The following is a 21,938-nucleotide window of genomic DNA, read 5'->3' on the forward strand; positions in this document are numbered from 1 at the left end:
GGTAGTCATATACTACATTGTATGTTTGCCCTAGAGCCTCTATCTATAAATTCATCTGTTGTCATTTTTAGCATCACATAAACTGATTTACTAAAGTTTTTATTCTACTCTGTCATGTGGTTAACATGTGCACATTTATGTAACTTAGATATGAGGGATTTGAATTAAAGTGTAAAGTGAAAAACCTACACAGAGGCCACATTCCAGGCTACCTACACTGAACACAAATATAAATGCAACATGTAAAGTGTTGGTCCCATATTTCATGAGCTGAAATAAAATATCCCATGAATGTTCCACATGCACAAAAAGCTTATTTCTCTCAAATTTTGTGCACAATTTTTTTACATCCATGTTATTGTGAGCATTTCTCCTTTGTCAAGATAATCCACACTCAAGAAGCTGATTAAACATCATTACAAAGGTGCATCTTGTGCTGTGGACAATAAAAGGCCACTCTAAAATGTGCAGTTTTGTCACACAACACAAATGTCTCAAGTTTTGAGGGAGCGTGCAATTGGCATGCTGACTACAGGAATATCCACAAGAACTGTTGCCAGAGAATGTAATGTTCATTTCTCTATCATAAGCCGCCTCCGTCATTTTAGAGAATCAGGCAGTACTTTCAACCGGTCTCACAACTGCAGACCACGTACGTGTATGGCGAGCAATTTACTGATGTCAACATTGTGAAGAGTGCTCCACGGTGGCGTTGGGATTATGGTATGGGCAAGCATAAGCTACGGACAACGAACACAATTACATTTTATCTATGGCAATTTGAATGCACAGAAATACTGTGACGAGATCCTGAGGTCCATTGTGAGGCCCATTTTTTTTAAGGTATCTGTGACCAACAGATGCATATCTGTATTCCCAGTCATGTGAAATACATTGTTTAGGGCCTAATGCATTTATTTCAATTGACTGATTTCCTCATATGAACTTTAACTCAGTACAATCTGTGAAAATTGTTGCATTTATATTTTTGTTCAGAATCCTCCACGGTCACATTGAGCAGATCATCAAGTCATATTGATAGGGATTTTACAGTACAATGGTAAACACTTCTGCCACATGTGGAACTAAATACATCTATAGAGGGGTATACTACAAAGCAGGTTCAATGAGTTAGCCAGCTGACTTTGATAAACAAACCAGAAATATTTTTTGGGGTTCATTAAAGCACCAATCATAAAAACGTGGAGGCAATTATTTGAGGACTTCTATTTGCCATTGAGGTACTTCTAAAAGCCTATTTCACACCATGGCCTGTTGAATTTGTAATATTTTTTCTTCCATTGTGATTTCGGGCACAAATTAAAAATGTGGCACTGATTCACCCATGGATTGATGTTTCAGCAGTCTCAATGAAGAGTTCAACTAGCCATGCGTTCAACTAGCCCTGCACACACAATTACAAGTCTGCTAGTTGCAGGCGGACGAGCAATGTTCATTGCAGGAATCTGATAATCTATGCAACACATCTGCATTGTAGGTAGCCTGGAACGTGGCCATTCTCAAACTCCATTAAAGAGAGTGAAAAACTGGTACAAAGTAGGAGTTAGTAAGTAAATAGAAAATGTCATTTAATGCAACATAGTCATGACTGAATTACAATGAATCAAGGAAATAAATTACCAAACCGTCAGACAAGGATGTTTAATACAGGTATATATTACAATGTGCCATGTTATAAGTCAGATCTGTTTTAATAAAAAATAAGCACTGGGGGAGAAAGTGATACTTTTACCTTTTATTGTAAATTTAAATTCAACATTTAGTAGCAATTAAAGACTTGTTAATTAAGCTTGTCAAGTTATCAGTTTTTCTCCTTTTTTGCTAAATGAACATTCAGTTCAGAAGTCAGGGAGTTAAACTGCAGTTTAGCCAGGAGAGTCGCAAGCTTGAGATGTTCACGTATGAGGCAAACCATGGGGAGAGTACCAATATGAAGTGTAACAAGAACCTTGAGTGGTCAACATTGGCAAAGGTGACTAACCGCTTGTGCAAAAGATGTCATTATGATGTCATAAAAGTACGAGCAATTGAACACGACTGAGGGACTCTTAACAGTATGAGACAGTAACCGTGTTGTACAGTAGAGGATTCTCTTATCCTGTATTTGCCAATAAAGTCCTATTCTAAATATATTTTACAGTGATACTCCTCAAAAAATTATCGTTTCATCATTACAATTGGAATTGTTTTTCTTTGGGTCAAAGAAAAGGTGTGGGCTCACCACCATATTAATAAATATTGCACACGTACATTGAGACGTATTATGCTCCACCCTCTCCTTTATGTACTACGTCGTCCTCCACATCCTATTTTGCCAATAATAATAATATCATGATTATCATCTATGTATTATACAGATTATGTTTTTAACAGTGTCTGTATAAAAGCATTCATAAAAGTAGACTTTTTTCTGTGAGACCAAACCTTTTTTTGCCCCCCATTAATCTAATTTGTACAAAGACGATACAACAATCCAGTCATGCAATGTTGGGGTTTTCCGTTTTGTTTGTTTTAAGCGTTCTGCATCTCCTTGCCGATCTTGTAGCTCAGGATCTTGTTCCAGTCGATCTTGGTGCGCGTCACGGGAAGCTGGCGGCGCAAGGCTTTGAAAGTGGTGTCCGACATGGTCTGGTAATTCTCGTTGATGGCAGTCTGACGGGGTAAGAGAGGAGAGGGAAATTCATTTGGGCTTTGGGGTGTCACAATAAAAACCACAATTGACAGGAATTGTCACACGGTGATAGTTTCCAGAGACAGTGGTACTGACATTACAAAAGAATATGAACAACACTTGTCACAAAATATTATGCTTCAGTATCTTGTGTTATAAATATTACAGAAACTACTTTATAGGCACACGTGTCCATGTCAAAGCTTTCCCAATCCCACACACCTGGTAGTCGTTCTCTGCAGCCTCAATGATCTTAATGAACTCCTTTGCAGTTGCAGCTTCGTTCTAGTGAAGAGGAACCAAGTGGAAATCAGGAAGTGAATCAAGAGGTTCCAATAATAGATTGTCAAACATACATACTAACGTGCATGTACATGTTTTGACGTGTTTTTCCACACGTATTCCATTTAGTGATGTACTCACAGAAATGGACATCGACTCTTGGACCTCTTTGTGGCTGACCAGCTGAACGTTGCCGTCTTCATAGTAATGAACCTACAACCAGACCGAGAGTAGTGTGTGATTAGTGTGCAATGGTCTGGAACTCAATTACCTTACACGCAACCATGCGCCCACACACACACACCTGGATTTTCATGATGCCGGCCACTTGAGTGGTGGAGGAGCCAATTGTGAATTTCCACTCTGACCTCCAACGTCCGTTCCTTTACAAAGAGAGAAGAAATTAAGTATTTAGTACGTCTACAAGCTCTCAAAGTGTGTGTTGAGTGTTCTCTCACTCCCCCTCTATCAACTACACAGCAGTCTTTCCTAAGAGGTATCAGATCTTGTACAGAAGCTGTAAGATCATTATACTCAGGGAGCCTTAGGCTCAGTAAAACCCACCGCAAAGAGGATTGGCACGGCCCTTATTCAATTATATTAACCTGATCAGGGCTGGCTCAACAAGGTAACGGGAGGCCAACAATCTCTGAACCAACAGGCACTGGTTAGCCAAGTAGCGAAAAAAAGCAAGCTAAGATGGTGTTTGAACAGTGATTAGCGTGTAAACCAGACAATAGAAGGTTTACAGGCTAAACATTTTTGGATTCTGCCTGAAGGGAGTTTGAAGCCATTTACATGACTAGAAAACTAAAATCACAAACATACTTCATCTCGCGTCTTTAAATTCTAAAGTCCATACATACCAGAAGTTTTTTGGTTGAAACTGATGGCACTCGATACACACGATGATGGTTTGATGTCCGTCTATGGTTTTGCCGTAAATCTAAGGGGAGATGACACATTTTCAGTGTACTCAGTTAATTCACATTACATGATAAAAATGACAAATTTAACAGCACAGGATCAAGAAGATGGGTGTTATGCAGCCCAGACGTACGGTGCAGACTCCGCTGGGGTAGTGCTCCTTGACGTAGGCCCGGACAGCACCATCCACAGCACTCCTCCAGCCCTCCATGGCGCCATCCACATCGTGGGGCCGCGGGTCACTGGCCTCCTTCCTCAGGTGGTCAAACTTAAAAGAGATCTTGTTTTTAGGGTCAAGGACCCGCCCATTGCCCAGGTCTCCATGCTCTGTGATTAAGACCTGGAGAGAGATTGAGAGGGGAGATCCGTAGGAAGGCAAGAAGAGGGAGATAAAAAGGGGAGAAAGGGAAGGAAAGAGTTGTGCTCTCCTTTCTCTCTCTGACTCTTTTTTTCCTGATCTACAGCGCATTCGGAAAGTATTCAGACCCCTTGACTTTCTCCACATTATGTTACGTTACAGCCTAATTCTAAAATAGATTAAATCATTTTTTTCCTCCCTCAATACCACATAATGACAAAGCAGGTCTCAATTTTTAACCCCCCCAATAAAAATATACATACACACCACTGTTCAAAAGTTTGGGGTCAATTAGAAATGTCCTTGTTTTTTAAAGAAAAGCTCTTTCTGTCCATTAATATATAAAATTGATCAGAAATACAGTTTACACATTGTTATAAATGCCTATTGTAGCTGGAAACGGCAGATTTTTAATGGAATATCTACATAGGTGTACAGAGGCCCATTATCAGCAACCATCACTCCTGTGTTCCAATGACACGTTGTGTTAGCTAATCCAAGTTAATCATTTTAAAAAGGCTAATTGATCATTAGAAAACCATTTTGCAATTATGTTACCACAGCTGAAAACTGTTGTTCTGATTAAAGAAGCAATACAACTGGGCCTTCTTTAGACTAGTTGAGTATGAGCATTTGTGGGTTCGATTACAGGCTCAAAATGGCCAGAAACAAAGACCTTTCTTTGAAACTCGTCAGTCTATTTTTGTTCTGAGAAATGAAGGCTATTCCATGCAAGAAATTTCCAAGAACCTGAAGATCTCGTACAATGCTGTGTACTACTCCCTTCACAGAACAGTGCAAACTGGCTCGAACCAGAATAGAAAGAGTGGGAGGCCCCGGTGCACAACTGAGCAAAAGGACAAGTACATTAGAGTGTCTAGTTTGAGAAACAGATTCCTCACAGTCCTCAACTGGCAGCTTCTTTAAATAGTACCCACAAAACACCAGTCTCAACATCAACTGTGAATCAGAGACTCTGGGATGCTGGCTTTCTAGGAGAGTCAGTTCATCATAGAGTCTCTGGTTAACTTCCCCAGAAGTCACAATGTCTTTCGTAGTTGTCGCTTTCTCAGAGGCTCTGGATAGTGTCTGTTGTAATGGATTCATCAGGCGTACAGATGGTCGTTACATAGAATAGATGCTTCCGCGGTTGTCAGCATTCTCGTACTAGACTTATGTAATTTCCAGCTGCAGACCAGTAATTCTAAGTCTAGGATTTGCTCTTATTCTGTAGTGATTGATAGTCTGAGTTTAACCATTTCCAGCCGAGTAGCCAACGCTACATGCTGTATGGTCTCCGTGGCCTATAAAGTTGTAGTTCTTAACCATTTCAACATGTAGCCACAGCTCCATGCTTTCTGGTCTAATGTAAATTTCGGCGGAAGTTGGTTTTATGCACTTCTGGGAAAAGGGGCGTTCCATGACGCTGATGTAATGTCAATGCTCACGTGGGCACTGATTTTGTTAACTATATGAAAACCTTCTAAATGAGAAAATATGGGTTAACATCACATCTTTTCACAAATAGCTTGTTTAATTACAAAGACACACCAAAGAGACAGTAATGAGTGTTTCCTGTCCTTCATGAGATCACCAAATGAAACACACTCGTCATGCCTGTCTCTTAAAATGTCCACGGACCACTCGCACATTCTCGAAAATATAAATATTGTTTAATTATCCAAACTTTTGATGTCCAAGTGTTTCTGCGTGTTCCACAGTTTACATTCCAATCTCGAACACTATAGAGCATAGAGGCTGTGTATTTTATGACCGACCATAAAACAGCTGACTTCCCGCTCTACAAGAGAGCACGCTGTAGAGCGGACCCCACTGTAACCTGATCCTTCAGATCTTCACAGGAGCGTTAAGACAGCACACAGCCAAGACAACACAGTAGTGGCTTTGGGACAAGTCTCTGAATGTCCTTGAGTGGACCAGCCAAAGCCCAATCGAACATCTCTGGAGAGACCTGAAAATAGCTGTGCAGCGACGCTCCCCATCCAACCTGACAGAGCTTGAGAGGATCTGCAGAGAAGAATGGGAGAAACTGCCAAAATACAGGTGTGCCAGGCTCATACCCAAGAAGACTCGAAGCTGTAATCGCTGTGGCAAAGTACTGAGTAAAGGGTCTGAATACTTCTGTAAAATGTGATTTGTTTTATTTGTAATAAATGAGTGAAAAAAAAAACTATTTAATTTTAGAATAAAGCTAACGTATCAAAATGTTGAACAAGTCAAGGGGTCTGAATACTATCCAAATGCACTGTATTCCTGATACTCGTTCTAGTGTGTGCTAACCAGAACATTTATTGATGTATCATTGTGTTACCTAGGCAACACCACAACCACACTGATCTGGAATAGTACCACCATAGTACTAGAAGAGGAATTATTGTTTGTGTATAAAACATAATACAATCAATATGCAACAAGGCTAATATCCAGTCCATTGAATAATACATGATCCCTAAGGTAAGTCTGAAGGCACTAGGCTTTATTCCTTTATGTAGTTATTCTCAGAACCCATGACTAGAGCTGTTAATCCCCATTGTGGTTTGTTTCTAATGATACCAGGTCTGGAGTCACTAGCATCTATAGGCTTTGACTCGATAAAGGCTGTGCATTGTGAAATCTGATGAAAAACATGCACGTCTTGTTTCAATGTAGTCCTACCTGTTCTTCATATCTCTCTATTTTCACCGGGGTAAACTGGTCCACGTTGTACTGTGCAAAAGCACTAATGAAACAGACAGAACAGGTACAAGGTTAATCAGTGCCAATAATGAATTACTTTCTGGAAAAACAAAGAGATCATCTTTCTAGTTGGTTAATAATATACTCATTCTGTTGATCGTTTATGACGTGAGCAGACCACGGGTCTATATTTCATCACTTACTGTGCTGCACCTTCCCTGAGCAGGTTGTCATTGTTGAGCAGCAATCGTACATCTGTGGGAAGTACAGAACCACACGTCAGAGTTCAGAAACCTACAGCACACAGACACACAGGAGGATTCACATCAAATCACATCCCTCTCTATCATACATAAACATTCCAGTCACAGAGTTAGCATGGGGATAAAACTCAGACAGAAGGGCAACCAGTGGAGCAAAAACACCACTGTAAATACAATCTATTTACTTTCCCTTTCATACATCAACTATTTGCACATTACGACAACACTGTACATAGCCAATAATACCATTACCAGAATTTTTTTTTTTTTTTTAGGTTGAGTGAAATGTTTACTGTTCACTTTGACTGTTTATTTCACTTGCTTTGGCAATGTAAACATGTTTTCCATGACAATAAAGCCCATGAGAGAGAGAGAGAGAGAGAGAGAGAACGATTAATGTTTACTAATGTTTCCCTTTTGTTAATTGTCTATTCCACTTGCTTTGGCAATGTAAACATATGTTTCCCATGTCAATAAGGCCCTTTATATTGAAGAGAGAGACCAAAAGAGCGAGAGACCGACAGCAAGACCTGGCTCTCAAGAGAAGACAGGCTATGTGCACACTGCCCACAAAATGAGCTGCACTTCCTAACCTTCTGCCAAATGTATAACCATAGAGACACATATTTCCCTCAGATAACACAGACCCCCAAAGAATTTGAAAACGAATCCAATTTTGATAAACTCCCATATCTATTGGGTGAAATACCACAGTGTGCAATCACAGCAGCAAGATTTGTGACCTGTTGCCACAAGAAAAGGGTAACCAGTGAAGAATAAACACCATTGTAAATACAATCCATATTTATGTTATTTATTTTCCCTTTTGTACATCGTTACAACACTGTATAATATATATATATATATATGACATTTGAAATGTCTTCATTCTTTTGATACTTTCGTAAGTAATGTTTCCTGTTAATTTTTTTATTTCACTTTTGTTTATTATCATTTCACTTGCTTTGGCAATGTAAACATGTTTCACCATGCCAATAAAGCCCCTTAAGAATCGGACCCTTTTCTTCCAATTGTCACCTGAAATGACATACCCAAATCTAACTGCCTGTAGCTCAAGACCTGTAACAAGGATATGCATATTCTTGATACCATTTCAAAGGAAACACTTTGAAGTTTGTGGAAATGTGAATGTAGGAGAATAACACATTAGATCTGGTAAAAGAAAATGCATGTTTTTTTTCTTTATTTTTTTCCACCATCATCTTTGAAATGTAAGAGAAAGGCCATACACATTAAGATAGGAGCCTAGGTGTAACTTAGATTTTGTCCACAAGATAGCAGCGTGTGTGCAAAGTTTCAGACTGATCCAGTGAAGAATTACCTCACTACACAATATTTTGCATCAAGTCTGCCAGGAGTTTGCCCAAATGTGCCAAATTGTTCAATTTATACATTTTCAAGTGCATAACTATAGAGTAGATACAAAAATGCTACGGTAATAGCATTGCCGTGATGCATTTTGTTGTTGTGCACAATCCTCAAACAGCATGGTATTTTTTTGCTGTAATAGCTACTGTAAATTGGACACTGCAGTTAAATTCTTGTTAATCTAAGCTTTCTGCCCATATTAAAGAGATGTCTATGTCCTGAAAAGTTGGCTGTTGTATACAACGTTTTCTAGTCAAATTATCGCATATTGAGCAACAACCATCCCGGTTTAGGGACACTGATCCAGTAAAGGTTCAATTCAAATTGAGATCCCTAGGATGAAGCTAAACCAGCCATGACAAGTTCACACACTGTAAAGGGCTGTGAAGTCAAAGAGATGAAAGGGGAAGTGTTGACACTGTGTGTGTGTGTGTGTGTGTGTTGGGCTGTGAAAAGGAGGCACTCCGAGGTGACAAAGCTAATCATGGACGGGGGCAGGAGTATACACGCACACAGCCCTCGGAATGCCCCCTCTAAATAGACTCTTCAAGCCCCCACTTGTAAGTCACCACTTTAACTGGAAGGTAGTTTGTTGTGTGACCACTAACTGGGAGGCAGTGTTTTACTGTGTGCCAATGTGCTAAATAGTCCCTGGTTTTGTCCCTCTCCGGTCGGCCCGTGTATTCATACGCACTGGGCTGAGGCCTCAAGGCAAGGCTGCCCTACTGACCCAGAGAGTCAGGATGTTTCTCAAAATGCATACTACCATGCTCCAAGCACAAATTGTCCATATCAAAGTATGTGAAGCATGGAGGGCATTTTGAATGCGTACTCCCGTTGTACATATTGAAGCATACATCTGAAAGTATGCTAATAAATATTACGCTTAATGTATTGAAATTTGAGCTGAAGCGAAGTGAAAATACCCTCCGACTTCAGAATGAAATGTTGCCTATTCACATCTCATATGTTGCAAGACTACAATATTTTATCTTGGTACGTTAATAGCTATATGGTGTTAATTTTGGCATGTTTACCTGATCGCAAACCCATAAGTCAATAGGGCTTACTGGCTAGATACTACTGTTAGATAGCTAGATCGCCAAGAAGAATTGGTAACTACAAACGAAAAATGTACATCTACCTTGCATAACATTAGTTTTAGGGTATTTTTGCCTGTATAACTCGCTGACTAGATTATTACGATACACATATATCTAACTAATAATTATGAAGTAAAACGTTTGCATTGTGTATATCTGGTTTCGTCGATTGTTGCCATTGTCCTGGCTAGAAGAAGGTTCAGTGACTAGGGAGATGCAGCGTGAGGTAATACAGTAGGGGGAGTGCTTTCTCAAATGTAATGTTTTATGCGTTCTCCACACTCTCGTCCTCACAAGAACGTACTCCAGAGAACGTCCTGGGAGAATGCACTCGGAGCATGAGTGTGGAATACGGTAGTATGCATATTGAGAAACATCCTCAGTCTGGCCTTTGTGATGACTCTCTATCATTCATTCTTTATGTTAGGAGCATAGTGCATGGTCCGATGGGGATTATGTGCCAGCAACTCAGTCTCTCCCTCTCAGAAATGGTCCGCAACAGGCTAGTAGAAAACTAGACAGTGCATGTGGGTGTGAGACAGAAATATTGAGATACTGAGAGAGAAGTCTGTTCTGCAGTGTGTGGTTTCGAGATGAAGGGTTATCTGTGTCATATCATCTGAAGTGACACGCTCATCATGATGCTGTGACTGGATGCTCTTCCAGTTACAACTGTGGCGTTACAGCAGGTAAATTGTGAGTTGTGGCGCTCAGACCAGTATCCTGACTTTGGGCGATAGAGAGACACACACACACACACACACACACAAACTCCCCCACACACAGACAAACTCTCACCATTGAAAACTTCGTTGAACTCTCCCGGTGGGGCGTGGATGACAAAGTTTGCTGCTATGCGTACCTACAAAACAGCAAGACAGACACTTTAAAGCTGACATCCGCATTACCGGCTTATTTGTTATTGTTTTGTTTATGAAACAGAGGAGCATCATGGTAAGAGAAAAAGTGTCTGGTTAGAATCCGGCCCACTGCTATTTCAGCACACTCATCAAATAAACATACAAAAATGTTATGCATACTCTGCTGTTCTATAGCGTGTGCAATGATTTCCAAGGTAAAATAATTAAAATCTGTTTGTTTAAAGTAATTTATTTGTAATGTCACAACGATAGATATATCAGGTAGATGTGTTTTTATCCAATTATGGTCATTTGGCTTTGGTTTCAGTAGAGCCAGGATCCCCTCTTATCATGATTACGTTAATCAGTTATTAAAAACCTTGTCAGTAAGGGGAAGTGTGAAACACACAAGCAACCCCATCTAATGAGAACTGTATTTTCTGTTGCTAAGCCCAAAGCATGGACAAATACAGTGGGTTTACAACCACAATTCTCACTTCTCAGCCACCATGCACCCAGAGAGTTGTCCACTCTTCATAACATAACTGTCTGTCCCCTGCTGCACCACAACATTTCCTGTTTGGAGGTCACATGTGAAACTGACAGCGCGGGGCAGGCAGCCCCTCCCTCCCCTGGTGGCTCATGACCATATAAGGGCATGAAAATGTGCCGAGGAGCCTAGTAGTGAAGTGCACCCCTCCCTCTCTCTGCGAGGGGTAGGGCTTGGCTAGTCTATCTTCCCTGTTCCCACCTCCCCTGGACTGACAGGCTGGGAAAGTGTGCCTCTCCCTGGGGCCCTTATTAGTGGTCTGCATGAGAGCTTTGGATCCCAGCGCGGCTGCAGATTGATTCTCACTAATGAGTGATGATAGGGTGAAAGCAAGAGAGGTGCTCTGGGATTGTTGTGTGTCTTCGTTGCTCTGGGGAAAAATAAAATGTGTTCATTGCTAAAATGGAGCCATTTGGATCAGGCCTCCCTTATTATGCTTCAGAGTAATGTAAACAAACGTTCGTTGAAAGCCCCGTAGTGGCGCTGCAGTGTTATCGGCTATGCTCGGTTTAAACCAGCCGAGGACCGCTCAACTCCATACTCTTATGTCGAGGCAGAGCTGATCACGCGATTTGCTAGCAACAACAGTCACCTTCAGTCAATACCGGTAAAATGTTAAAATCTGGAAATGCTTTACCTTTACAACTGTGGTCATTCCGCAGGGTGCTGAAATTCATACTTTTAATAAAACTTAGAATACAACTGACTTTTTCCTAATTGGTGTTGCTCAACTGGAGACGTAACTTCGCTGCCTTGACAGATTCAATTCGCACAAATTAGGAAGTAGTCGGTGATTGTATTCAAAGGTTTATTAATAGTATGAATTTCAGCACCCTGCGGAAGAACCGTAGTTGTACAGGACAAACAGGTTTTTAAATGTTAAAATGCTTACATTTACCTATCGTTCTGCCCCTGAACAAGGCAGTTAACCCACTGGTCCTAGGCCATCATTGAAAATAAGAAATGTTCTTAACTGACTTGATTAGTCAAAAGGTAAAAAATTAATTAAAAAAAGAAGTTGTCGCTAGCAAATCACTCGACCATTTATCAATACTCAACTGTGCCTCGATATAACAGAGTTGAGCGTTTGTTCCTCAGCTACATGTACTCAACTCTGCTCTTATAGCCTAGCATCGTGAGATGCTGTGCTTTTTATTTCACTGCAACTCTTAGGTCTATATTGTATGAGAATATCGTCTTTAAAAAACGTTAGGCCTACCCTTATTCGACCCCATTATAGCGTTACCCTACCAATGCACTTTGTTAACATTGATGTAGCGACACTAACACGACGTCTGTTGGGCGTGAATAAGAAGGCATGATGCACTTAAGTTAGGACGCTATTGGGGTGATTCTCATGAAACCAATTTAAACCATGTCAGTAGTTAGTTACTAAACCATGGTCCATGATGCATCTGTTTCACCAGCTGACTTCCTGGTTAAAAAGAAATGGGCTCAATAAATCACTGGCCCACAATAATAATATCATAATCACTTGGCCATCTTTATTCTTTAACAGAGTGTGTGTGTCATAACAGGAGACAATGCAGGTATTGTTCAGACAGAGCAAACACTAACTGCTCTTCCACATTATCCTCCACATTCAATCACAACTTTATCGAATTGAAACTGATTTACTGAAGTGAGAAGTTGTTTTAATTTATTTAACCAGGTAGGCTAGTTGAGAACAAGTTCTCATTTACAACTGCGACCTGGCCAAGATAAAGCATAGCAGTGTGACAGACAGTTACACATGGAGTAAACAATAAACAAGCCAATAACAAACAAGTCAATGACACAGTAGGAAAAATATAAAGTCTATATACAGTGTGCGCAAAAGGCATGAGGAGGTAGGCAATAAATAGATCATAGGAGCGAATAATAACAATTTAGCAGATTAACACTGGAGTGATAAATGAGCATATGATGATGTGCAAGTAGAAATACTGGTGTGCAAAAGAGCAGAAAAGTAAATAAAATAAAAAAAACAGTATGGGGATGAGGTAGGTAGATTGGGTGGGTAATTTACAGATGGACTATGTACAGCTGCAGCGATCGGTTAGCAGCTCAGGTAGCTGATGTTTAAAGTTGGTGAGGGAAATAAAAGTCTCCAACTTCAGCGATTTTTGCAATTCGTTCCAGTCACTGGCAGCAGATAACTGGAAGGAAAGGCGGCCAAATGAGGTGTTGGCTTTAGGGATGATCAGTGAGATAGACCTGCTGGAAGTGGTAAGAGGCATGCTGTGATCGCCACCAGGTTGCTTTGAGGGTCTTTTTGCACCCCACCATAGTGAAGATCAAGGAGTCGGACTAGGTGAGACTGAAGAGAGGAAGGCTAGAAGTTAGCCAGCTGACCTGACAGTGACAGCCTGGGACAAGGGGGGCACTGGTGTCACCTCAGTAGGGCTAGCCTGAGACAAAGCCTCTGAAGGAAATTGACAAACTTGTGACCCTCACTTTAAATCTGACAGCTAATGATCATACCATTCAAAGCTAAAAGGGTAAGTGAAGTGGTCGTGTTTCATCGAGTGCTACTGTCTACCCTGCAGTAACATCAGTAGAAACGAGAAGTGAGGAAAGGGCCAACCATTACTTGGATACTTAGTATGTTTAGTAAAGGCCTACTGCCTCATATGGCTGCAGCATGACAATCTAGTAGTCGACATTTAAACTGAAATCACTTGGCGTCAGAGACAAAAATAATTCATCAGGATTATCTGAATAACTACACTATTACGCCATCCAACGGATTGTATTCAGACAAACACTGATGGTAGCAACCTTTATAGATGTTGACCATGTCCTTTATTAGAGATGCTGCTGTGTCTCTGACTAACTGGCTGTTTGGTGTGAGAGAGCTGGAGCTGTCGTGTCCACAGAATTAAATACTTGATCTGGTGACGCTAGGTTTGGATCACACCCACTCCCAGGCGGGCGGGCACACACAATGAGGTCATTTCACAGGAACACTGAGAACAGACCGGCTCCGAGGAGGATTTTGTTTTTGACACTTCCATCAACTCCCAACAAAGGACTTTAATTCCATGGCCAAATTTGAAACAAGATGATTTTGACAACCACCCTACTCGCTATAATCTTCTAAAACACATTTTGGCCTAGACGATAGCTTAACACATTCACAAAGCCATGCATGCGTACACACACACACACACACACACACACACACAGAGAGAGAGACCCCCTGCAGGAGCCTAGTGTTTGTAAGCTCCTGGGCAGACAGTCACCAGCTGTTCTCTCTGTCCTCCAGTGATGTTGTGTTTCGGTTTCCCCACATTCACACTCCCAGGTGCATTTGTTATTCCAAAACACCCAGCTCTAGAGCACCATCCCTAAACCCAGAATCACACTTCTTATCAGGACACTCCAGAACCCTAAACCATGAGGGAGGAGGAAGGGGTGTATACTCCAGGGGGCTAAATCCTCCATCCTGGCACCTCTCCATCCATCCCCATATTTGTGATATATGAATAGGCACCTTGAGCACAGTACAACTAGAAAAACAATACATGGGTAGCCAGCATAGGGTCCTCTGTCCTGCCACAACCATTGAGGCGATGAGAAGAATAGCCACAAATAAAGAAGATAATCATGCCCCTGGAAGTAACTGGACCAGAACCTCTAAAATAAAATGGGGCAAAGGACAAACACACGTCTACCATTGAGCTGTTTATAGTCGCTCTTCCACAAATCTTCATCTTTGAACAACTTGAGACCAGTGACATTCTAGCCCTTGGTCTTGTTATGGTTAGTTTGACAAATGCAGATCGTGTTTCCCTTACCAATACTACTGCCCGACACCTAAACAAACTCAGAATTAGGCTAGTTCATTCTTGTTTCAACTGAATGATATTGCTGTTTTAGGGCCCTATAATAAATGTTAGATTTTTTGCCTGATTCCATTGTGTTTTTCCAGGTTAATTTTTTTTTTAATCACACTTTTAATAGAAAAACAACAAAATGTAATGTTCTAAGTCCACAATAATGCTTAAACCACATCAGGAGACCACTTGAGGTCTGGGAAAAATCTAAGACATTTTGAAATTAGGTTGTATTGTTTGGTTAGTGGTGTTTCTATAGCACTCAAGTGATTGCAGAGTTCAAAATAAATGGCCACTAGATTAAGGCAAATTATATTCTGCCAGGTAGGTCTAGGCTACATTGTAGTTAACATTTAAATTGAGAAGGTTTTTAGGAAGCCTTTCCATCTACCAGCAGACAGTTATCATTAGCATTGTCGTTAATGGCTACACAAAGTGTAGACTAGACATGCACACGACAGACAGGGGCTGACAGGGGCTGCCAAGATAAGAAATCCAGAAGCAACAAATAGATTGTGAACACTTAAGAAGGAACAGATATTCTGTATTTCCACCCCAGTCATACTGTAGCAGGCCCAGGCTATATGTGGAGCTGTTTACAGACTGAATAGCACCACCAGGGTTGTTTCTCCTGCACATCCAAATCTATCACAGCAGGGTAGACACGTACAGACAAGAGAAGTGTTCCTTAGGCCCTGCATTCTTCACAAACACACACAGGAGAAGTAGGCCAATCCTACAGAAATCATGATGTTTACTGTGTGGCTGTAAGTCCAGCCATGATAACCATGGTTTGTATATTAGAGTAGGCTACTTGACAACAATCTCCTGTAAAAAGTCTCAGATTACTTAGGCTAAATGACAAACACCCAAACATTGTTCTCAGTTTCAAAGTAAGCCATGTTAAAACGGCTGAGGTTTAAAATAGTCACTAAAAGTCAGGGTGGAGCAGACACTTGCAGACAGTGATACAGTGGTCAAGTAGGTATGAGGGCGACACCAGAGAGACAGCCCTGGGGCTGGGCAGTTATATCTGTAGTTTGCAAGCTCGATTCCTACTGGCTCTGTGAGGCTGCACTTAACCTTCCCATATGAACCCATCTATAGGCAATCTTCGAGCCCACTCAATGAGCTAGGCGTACATAGGCCTACTACATTCAGTAGGCTACGCCGGAAAGCCTTCTATGCCATTAGGCCACATTGTTGCAATTGCTGGGCTCTGAAAGACAAACCACTGCATTGTCTCTAGCTAAGGCTTTTCCATGGTACGCTCTGGCACTTTGAGCAAGTTCAACCCTCACTTGGGTATATCAACACGCATTTTAAAAGATGACACGTACGCAGGTTCACATCTGGCAGTGCTAAAAAACAGCGGTAGGATACGATACGTTCAGCAGCATCTCTTAAGTGGAGCGCAAACAGACCAATGCCAATCTCCTCTGATGCTCATCTCTGCCGTAACAAGGTAGCTGGCAGGCCTGCACCGTAACAAGGAAGCTGGCAGGCCTGCACCGTAAGGGCACTTGAAGGAAAAATGGCTTGATGACTATGGCGTTGACTCTTCCTTCCTAAATCATTTAAAAACGTAGACTTTGTTTGTTCAAATGTTCACTAAAACCCAGAGGGGTAACTCTGTCTTCCCTAAATATCACAGTAATGTTAATGGTTAGGAAAGCCGAATCTGAAAAAGTATTCCACCTCAAGAGATAAAGATCAGTCCCTAGCAGCAAATATAATGTCTCACAAATAACTTGTTTGTCAATTTGGTTATTTAAAAAAAAAAAGAAAAAAAAAAGGGGACTTGTTTATGACTTTTGCATCTACACCCATGGCAGCTGTTTCCTGACAGCTAGCTGGCTGTCAAGGGATGTGAGACAACGAGACAAGGCAAATGTCAAAACACACATTAATGCATCACATTAATGCATCATTAGCTCCTCAGACACAGTACCTTTAGAAAGTATTCACACACCTCGACTATTTCCACATTTTGTTGCATTACAGCCTGAATTTAAATGGATTTATTTAGATTTGTCACTGGTCTATACACAATACCACATAATGTCAAAGTAGAACTAGATTTTGTGAAGTTAAAAAAAAACGGAATTGTCTTGAGACAATAAGTATTCATCCCCTTTTATGGCAAGCCTAAATAAAATAAAAAATGTGCTTAACAAATCACATAAGTTGCATGGACCCTGTGTGCAATAGGGTTTAACTTGAATGACTACCTCATCTCTGTACTCCAAACACCCAATTATCTGTAAGGTCCCTCAGTAGAACAGCGAATTTAAAACACAGATTCAACCACAAATACCAGGGAGGTTTTACAATGCCTCACAAAGAAGGGCACCTATTGGTAGATAAGTAAAACAATAAAGCCGATATTGAATATCCCTTAGACCATGGTGACATTATTAATTACACTTTGGATGGTGTATCAATACACCCAGTCATTACAAAGATACAGGTGTCTTTCCTAACTCAGTTGCCGGAGAGTATGAAAACCCCTCAGGGATTTCACTAAGAGGCCAATGGTGACCTTAAAACAGTTACAGAGTTCAATGGCTGTGAGAGGAGAAAACTGAGGATGGATCAACAACATTGTAGTTACTCCACAATACTAACCTAATTGACAGAATGCTTGTACAGAATACAAATATTCCACAACATGCATCCTGTTAGCAACAAGGCTCAAAATACTGCAAAAAATGTGGTATTCCTGTTCTAAATACAAAGTGTTATGTTTGGGGCAAATCCAATATACCGCTGAGTATCACTCTCCATATTTTCAAGCATAGTAGTGTCATCATGTTATAGGTATGCTTATAAATCATTAAGGACTGGGGAGTTTTCAGGATTAAAAAAAATAAACAGACACTGAGCAGGAAAATAACCTAAGGCCACATTTTTTATGTAACCTTAATTTTAATAGGCAAGTCAGATAACCTGTTGGGGATAGGGGGCAGTATTTGCACGGCCGGATAAAAAACGTACCCGATTTAATCTGGTTACTACTCCTGCCCAGTAACTAGAATATGCATATAATTGTTTGATTTGGATAGAAAACACCCTAAAGTTTCTAAAACAGTTTGAATGGTGTCTGAGGATAACAGAACTCATTTGGCAGGCCAAAACCTGAGAAGATTCCAAACAGGAAGCGCTCTCTCTGACTATTTCTTGGCCTTCTTGATCATCTCTAACCAAAACAGGGGATCTCTGGCATAACGTGACATTTTCTAACGCTCCCATAGGCTCTCAGAAGGCGCCAGAACGATGAATGGTGACTTTGCAGGCCATGGCTGAAAAACAGTAGCGCATTTGGATAGTGGTCGATCGGAGAACAATGAGACTGGGGGCGCATGCACGAGACGACTCCATGTTTTTATTTTTTCGTCTTTGAACGAAAACAGGGTTTCCCGGTCGGAATATTATCGCTTTTTTACAAGAATAATCGCATTAAAAATTGATTTTAAACAGCGTTTGACATGCTTCGAAGTACGGTAATGGAATATTTTGAATTTTTTTGTCACGAAACGCGTCGGGCGCGTCACCCTTCTTTACCCTTCGGATAGTGTCTTGAACGCACGAACAAAACGCCGCTATTTGGATATAACTATGGATTATTTGGAACCAAACCAACATTTGTTATTGAAGTAGAAGTCCTGGGAGTGCATTCTGACGAAGAACAGCAAAGGTAATCCAATTTTTCTAATAGTAATTCTGAGTTTGGTGAGTACCAAACTTGGTGGGTGTCAAAATAGCTAGCCTGTGATGGCCGGGCTATCTACTCAGAATATTGCAAAATGTGCTTTCACCGAAAAGCTATTTTAAAAATCGGACATAGCGATTGCATAAAGGAGTTCTGTATCTATAATTCTTAAAATAATTATGTTTTTTGTGAACGTTTATCGTGAGTAATTTAGTAAATTCACCGGAAGTGTTCGGTGGGAATGCTAGTCGCATGCTAATGTAAAAAGCTGGTTTTTGATATAAATATGAACTTGATTGAACAAAACATGCATGTATTGTATAACATAATGTCCTAGGAGTGTCATCTGATGAAGATCATCAAAGGTTAGTGCTGCATTTAGCTGTGGTTTTGGTTTTTGTGACATTATATGCTAGCTTGAAAAATGGGTGTCTGATTATTTCTGGCTGGGTACTCTGCTGACATAATCTAATGTTTTGCTTTCGTTGTAAAGCCTTTTTGAAATCGGACAGTGTGGTTAGATTAACGAGAGTCTTGTCTTTAAAATGGTGTAAAATAGTCATATGTTTGAGAAATTGAAGTAATAGCATTTCTAAGGTATTTGAATATCGCGCCACGGGATTCCACTGGCTGTTGAGTAGGTGGGACGCTTGCCCATAGAGGTTAAGAACAAATTCTTATTTACAATAAAGGCCTACCGGGGAACAGTGGGTTAACTGCCTTGTTAAGGGACAGAGTAACAGAGTTACCTTGTCAGCTTGGGGATTCGATCCAGCAACCTTTCGATTAATGGCCCACTAAGCTACCTGCCGCCCTACACTGGAAGTCTACACTGGAGTCGCTTATCAAGAAGACAGTGAATGTTCCTGAGTGGCCGAGTTACAGTTTTGACTTAAACCTACTTAAATAGCAATCACGCAATGATCAACAACCAATTTGACAGTGTTTAAAGAAAGACTCATAGCTGTAATTGCTGCAAAAGGTCCTTCTACAAAAATTGACTCAGGGGTGTGAATACATAAGTAAATTAGATAAATATGTTTTTTGAAATGTATGGAAAATGAGCTACATGTTTCAACTTTGTCATTATGGGGTATTGTGTGTAGAAGGGTGAAATAACATATATTTAACCCATTTTGAATTCAGGCTGTAACAACAAAATGTGGAATATGTCAAGCGGTATGAATACTTTGAGTCTTTAGATAAATTCACTTGAGACACTAGAACAGCTGGTTGGCTGCTGAAAGAGTTTCCCTAGTATGAGAAGACTTGAATGCAAAATACATCGCCTAAATAGCATTACTTACGTTGTATTCCTACTACCTGACAACAGTGATGCACTGTTGTCATGCTAACGTTAGCTAGATCAAATATGTGTGGGGATATCATGAGTGAAGCCAGCTAGACTTGAAGTTGTGGTTTACTGGGTCGGGTGTGTGTGTGGGGGGGGGGGGGGGGGGGGGGGTGGGGGGGGGGGTGCTGACAGTACTGGAAATGTTAAGTTACATCTCGGCGACATATGTTGGCTCAGTCCTTACACTCAACCCACAATAATTAACGTGCTAGCATGATTAGCTAATGTCTGTGACTGATGGGGAAGAGGGAGCCACACCCATTGGACGATGCCCTGTCAAAATCCTAATAAACTTCTGACGTTAAGATGTTGTGGACAAACTAATTGAAGATGAATAATGTTGAACATTGATCTGAAGTCATTTCTTATGCAGTGTGGTGGTTAATTTACTGCTATTCCTTTTAAGGAAATGAGAATGTACAGCCAACCCGCGATACTGTTGTCATCTCAGTTTAGCTAGCTTTCTAGTGACAATGATATCATGTTAGCCAGCTTGGTTTAGCAATATTTGAATCCGAGATTCAACACTAGTCATATCCGTCACACACAAACAGCAGTAAATTGCACATGATCAGTATATCGTGCAACAAATACAGAACACTAACAGGGCGTGTAGAGATCAAGGTGGAGACTTGCTTAAACGTTATCTGCTCATTCGTGAGAAGTTGAAGACATGATCACACAAAGCGATAAAGAAACAAATTACAGCACGGCGTTGGTTACAATATTCACGATAAGGGGGGGTGAGATGTTAGCGTTGGTTTATTTGTTATACGCTGCATGGTTCCTATTTCAGAGATAGGACCGTACAAGGAGTCTCCATTTGAGATTCGCAAAGGAGCGGAAGTTGGGCAGAGGCTGCCGAGCTAAAAATATAGACTAGCAGAGCGGTCTGTTTATTACAGCGTTTATGCACAGTAGATTAATAGTTTTAATAAACGCATACACATACCTACATGATATCATATGTCATCCAATCAAGAGATGCTAAAAATGACATCTTACCTTCTCCTCATCAGATAACTGCTCTTCATGATCCGCCATCTTTTCTTCCGGCACCACCAGCTTGTAGGAGACACATCTGACGTCATCAAATGGGAGGATTCCCACAATTTCGGCAACAAATGCCGCATTCATATCCTATTCAGAACTAGGAAACTCGGACATTTCCGACTGATGGATTTTTGAACGCGGCACGTGTAAATCTACAACCAGTTAGCAAGTCGGAAATATCAGAGTTTCCTAATTCCGACTAGTAAATGAACGCGACAATATTAGTTGCTTTTGATTGGTGTGCAGGCCTATTAAAAACTGTATGTCACTTCACCAATCAGGGATTCATTGTTATTCATAAGCAGTGCAGTCCTCTTTTGTTAAGTGTACAGTTCTTATAAGGAAATCAGTCAATTTAAATAAACGCCTTAGGCCATAAATTATGGATTTCACATGATTGGTAATACAGATACTGTTGGTCACAGACACCTTTAAAAAAAAAATTTTTAAAGTAGGGGAGTGGATCAGAAAACCTCATGCATCACGACACATCGCCTTCGCATGGAGTTGATCAGGCTGTTGATTGTGGCCTGTGGAATGTTGTCCCACTCCTCTTCAATGGCTGTGCAAAGTTGCTGGATATTGGCGGGAACTGGAAGAGCTGTTTTACACGTTGATCCAACGCATCCCAAGAGCACACTTCTCCAGCGTGCCAGTGGCCATCGAACGTGAGCATTTGCCCATTGAAGTCGGTTATTTTAGTGGCCTTTTATTGTCCCCAACACAAGGTGCATTTGTGTAATGATCGTGCTGTTTAATCTGCTTCTTGACATACCACACCTGTCTGGTGGGTGGATTATTTTGGCAAAGGAGAAATTCTCACTAATAGGGATGTAAACAAATTTGTGCACAAAATATG

General features: G+C 40.8%; 1 protein-coding gene across 1 annotated transcript; it reads right to left on the reverse strand.

Annotated features, from left to right (window-relative positions):
* Positions 1-1,564: 1,564 nt before the first annotated feature.
* On the reverse strand, positions 1,565-21,178 carry LOC115197548 (F-actin-capping protein subunit alpha-2). Its single transcript, XM_029759183.1, has 10 exons — positions 21,032-21,178; positions 10,510-10,573; positions 7,160-7,211; positions 6,936-6,999; positions 4,035-4,241; positions 3,841-3,920; positions 3,279-3,357; positions 3,116-3,187; positions 2,915-2,977; positions 1,565-2,673 (listed from the first exon to the last, which is right to left on the reverse strand). The coding sequence occupies exons 1-10, from the start codon at positions 21,161-21,163 to the stop codon at positions 2,533-2,535; spliced, it is 954 nt and encodes a 317-aa protein (XP_029615043.1). The 5' UTR covers positions 21,164-21,178; the 3' UTR covers positions 1,565-2,532.
* Positions 21,179-21,938: the final 760 nt, after the last annotated feature.

The sequence above is a fragment of the Salmo trutta genome, chromosome 7, assembly GCF_901001165.1.
Source record: "Salmo trutta chromosome 7, fSalTru1.1, whole genome shotgun sequence".
Taxonomy (NCBI): domain Eukaryota; kingdom Metazoa; phylum Chordata; class Actinopteri; order Salmoniformes; family Salmonidae; genus Salmo; species Salmo trutta.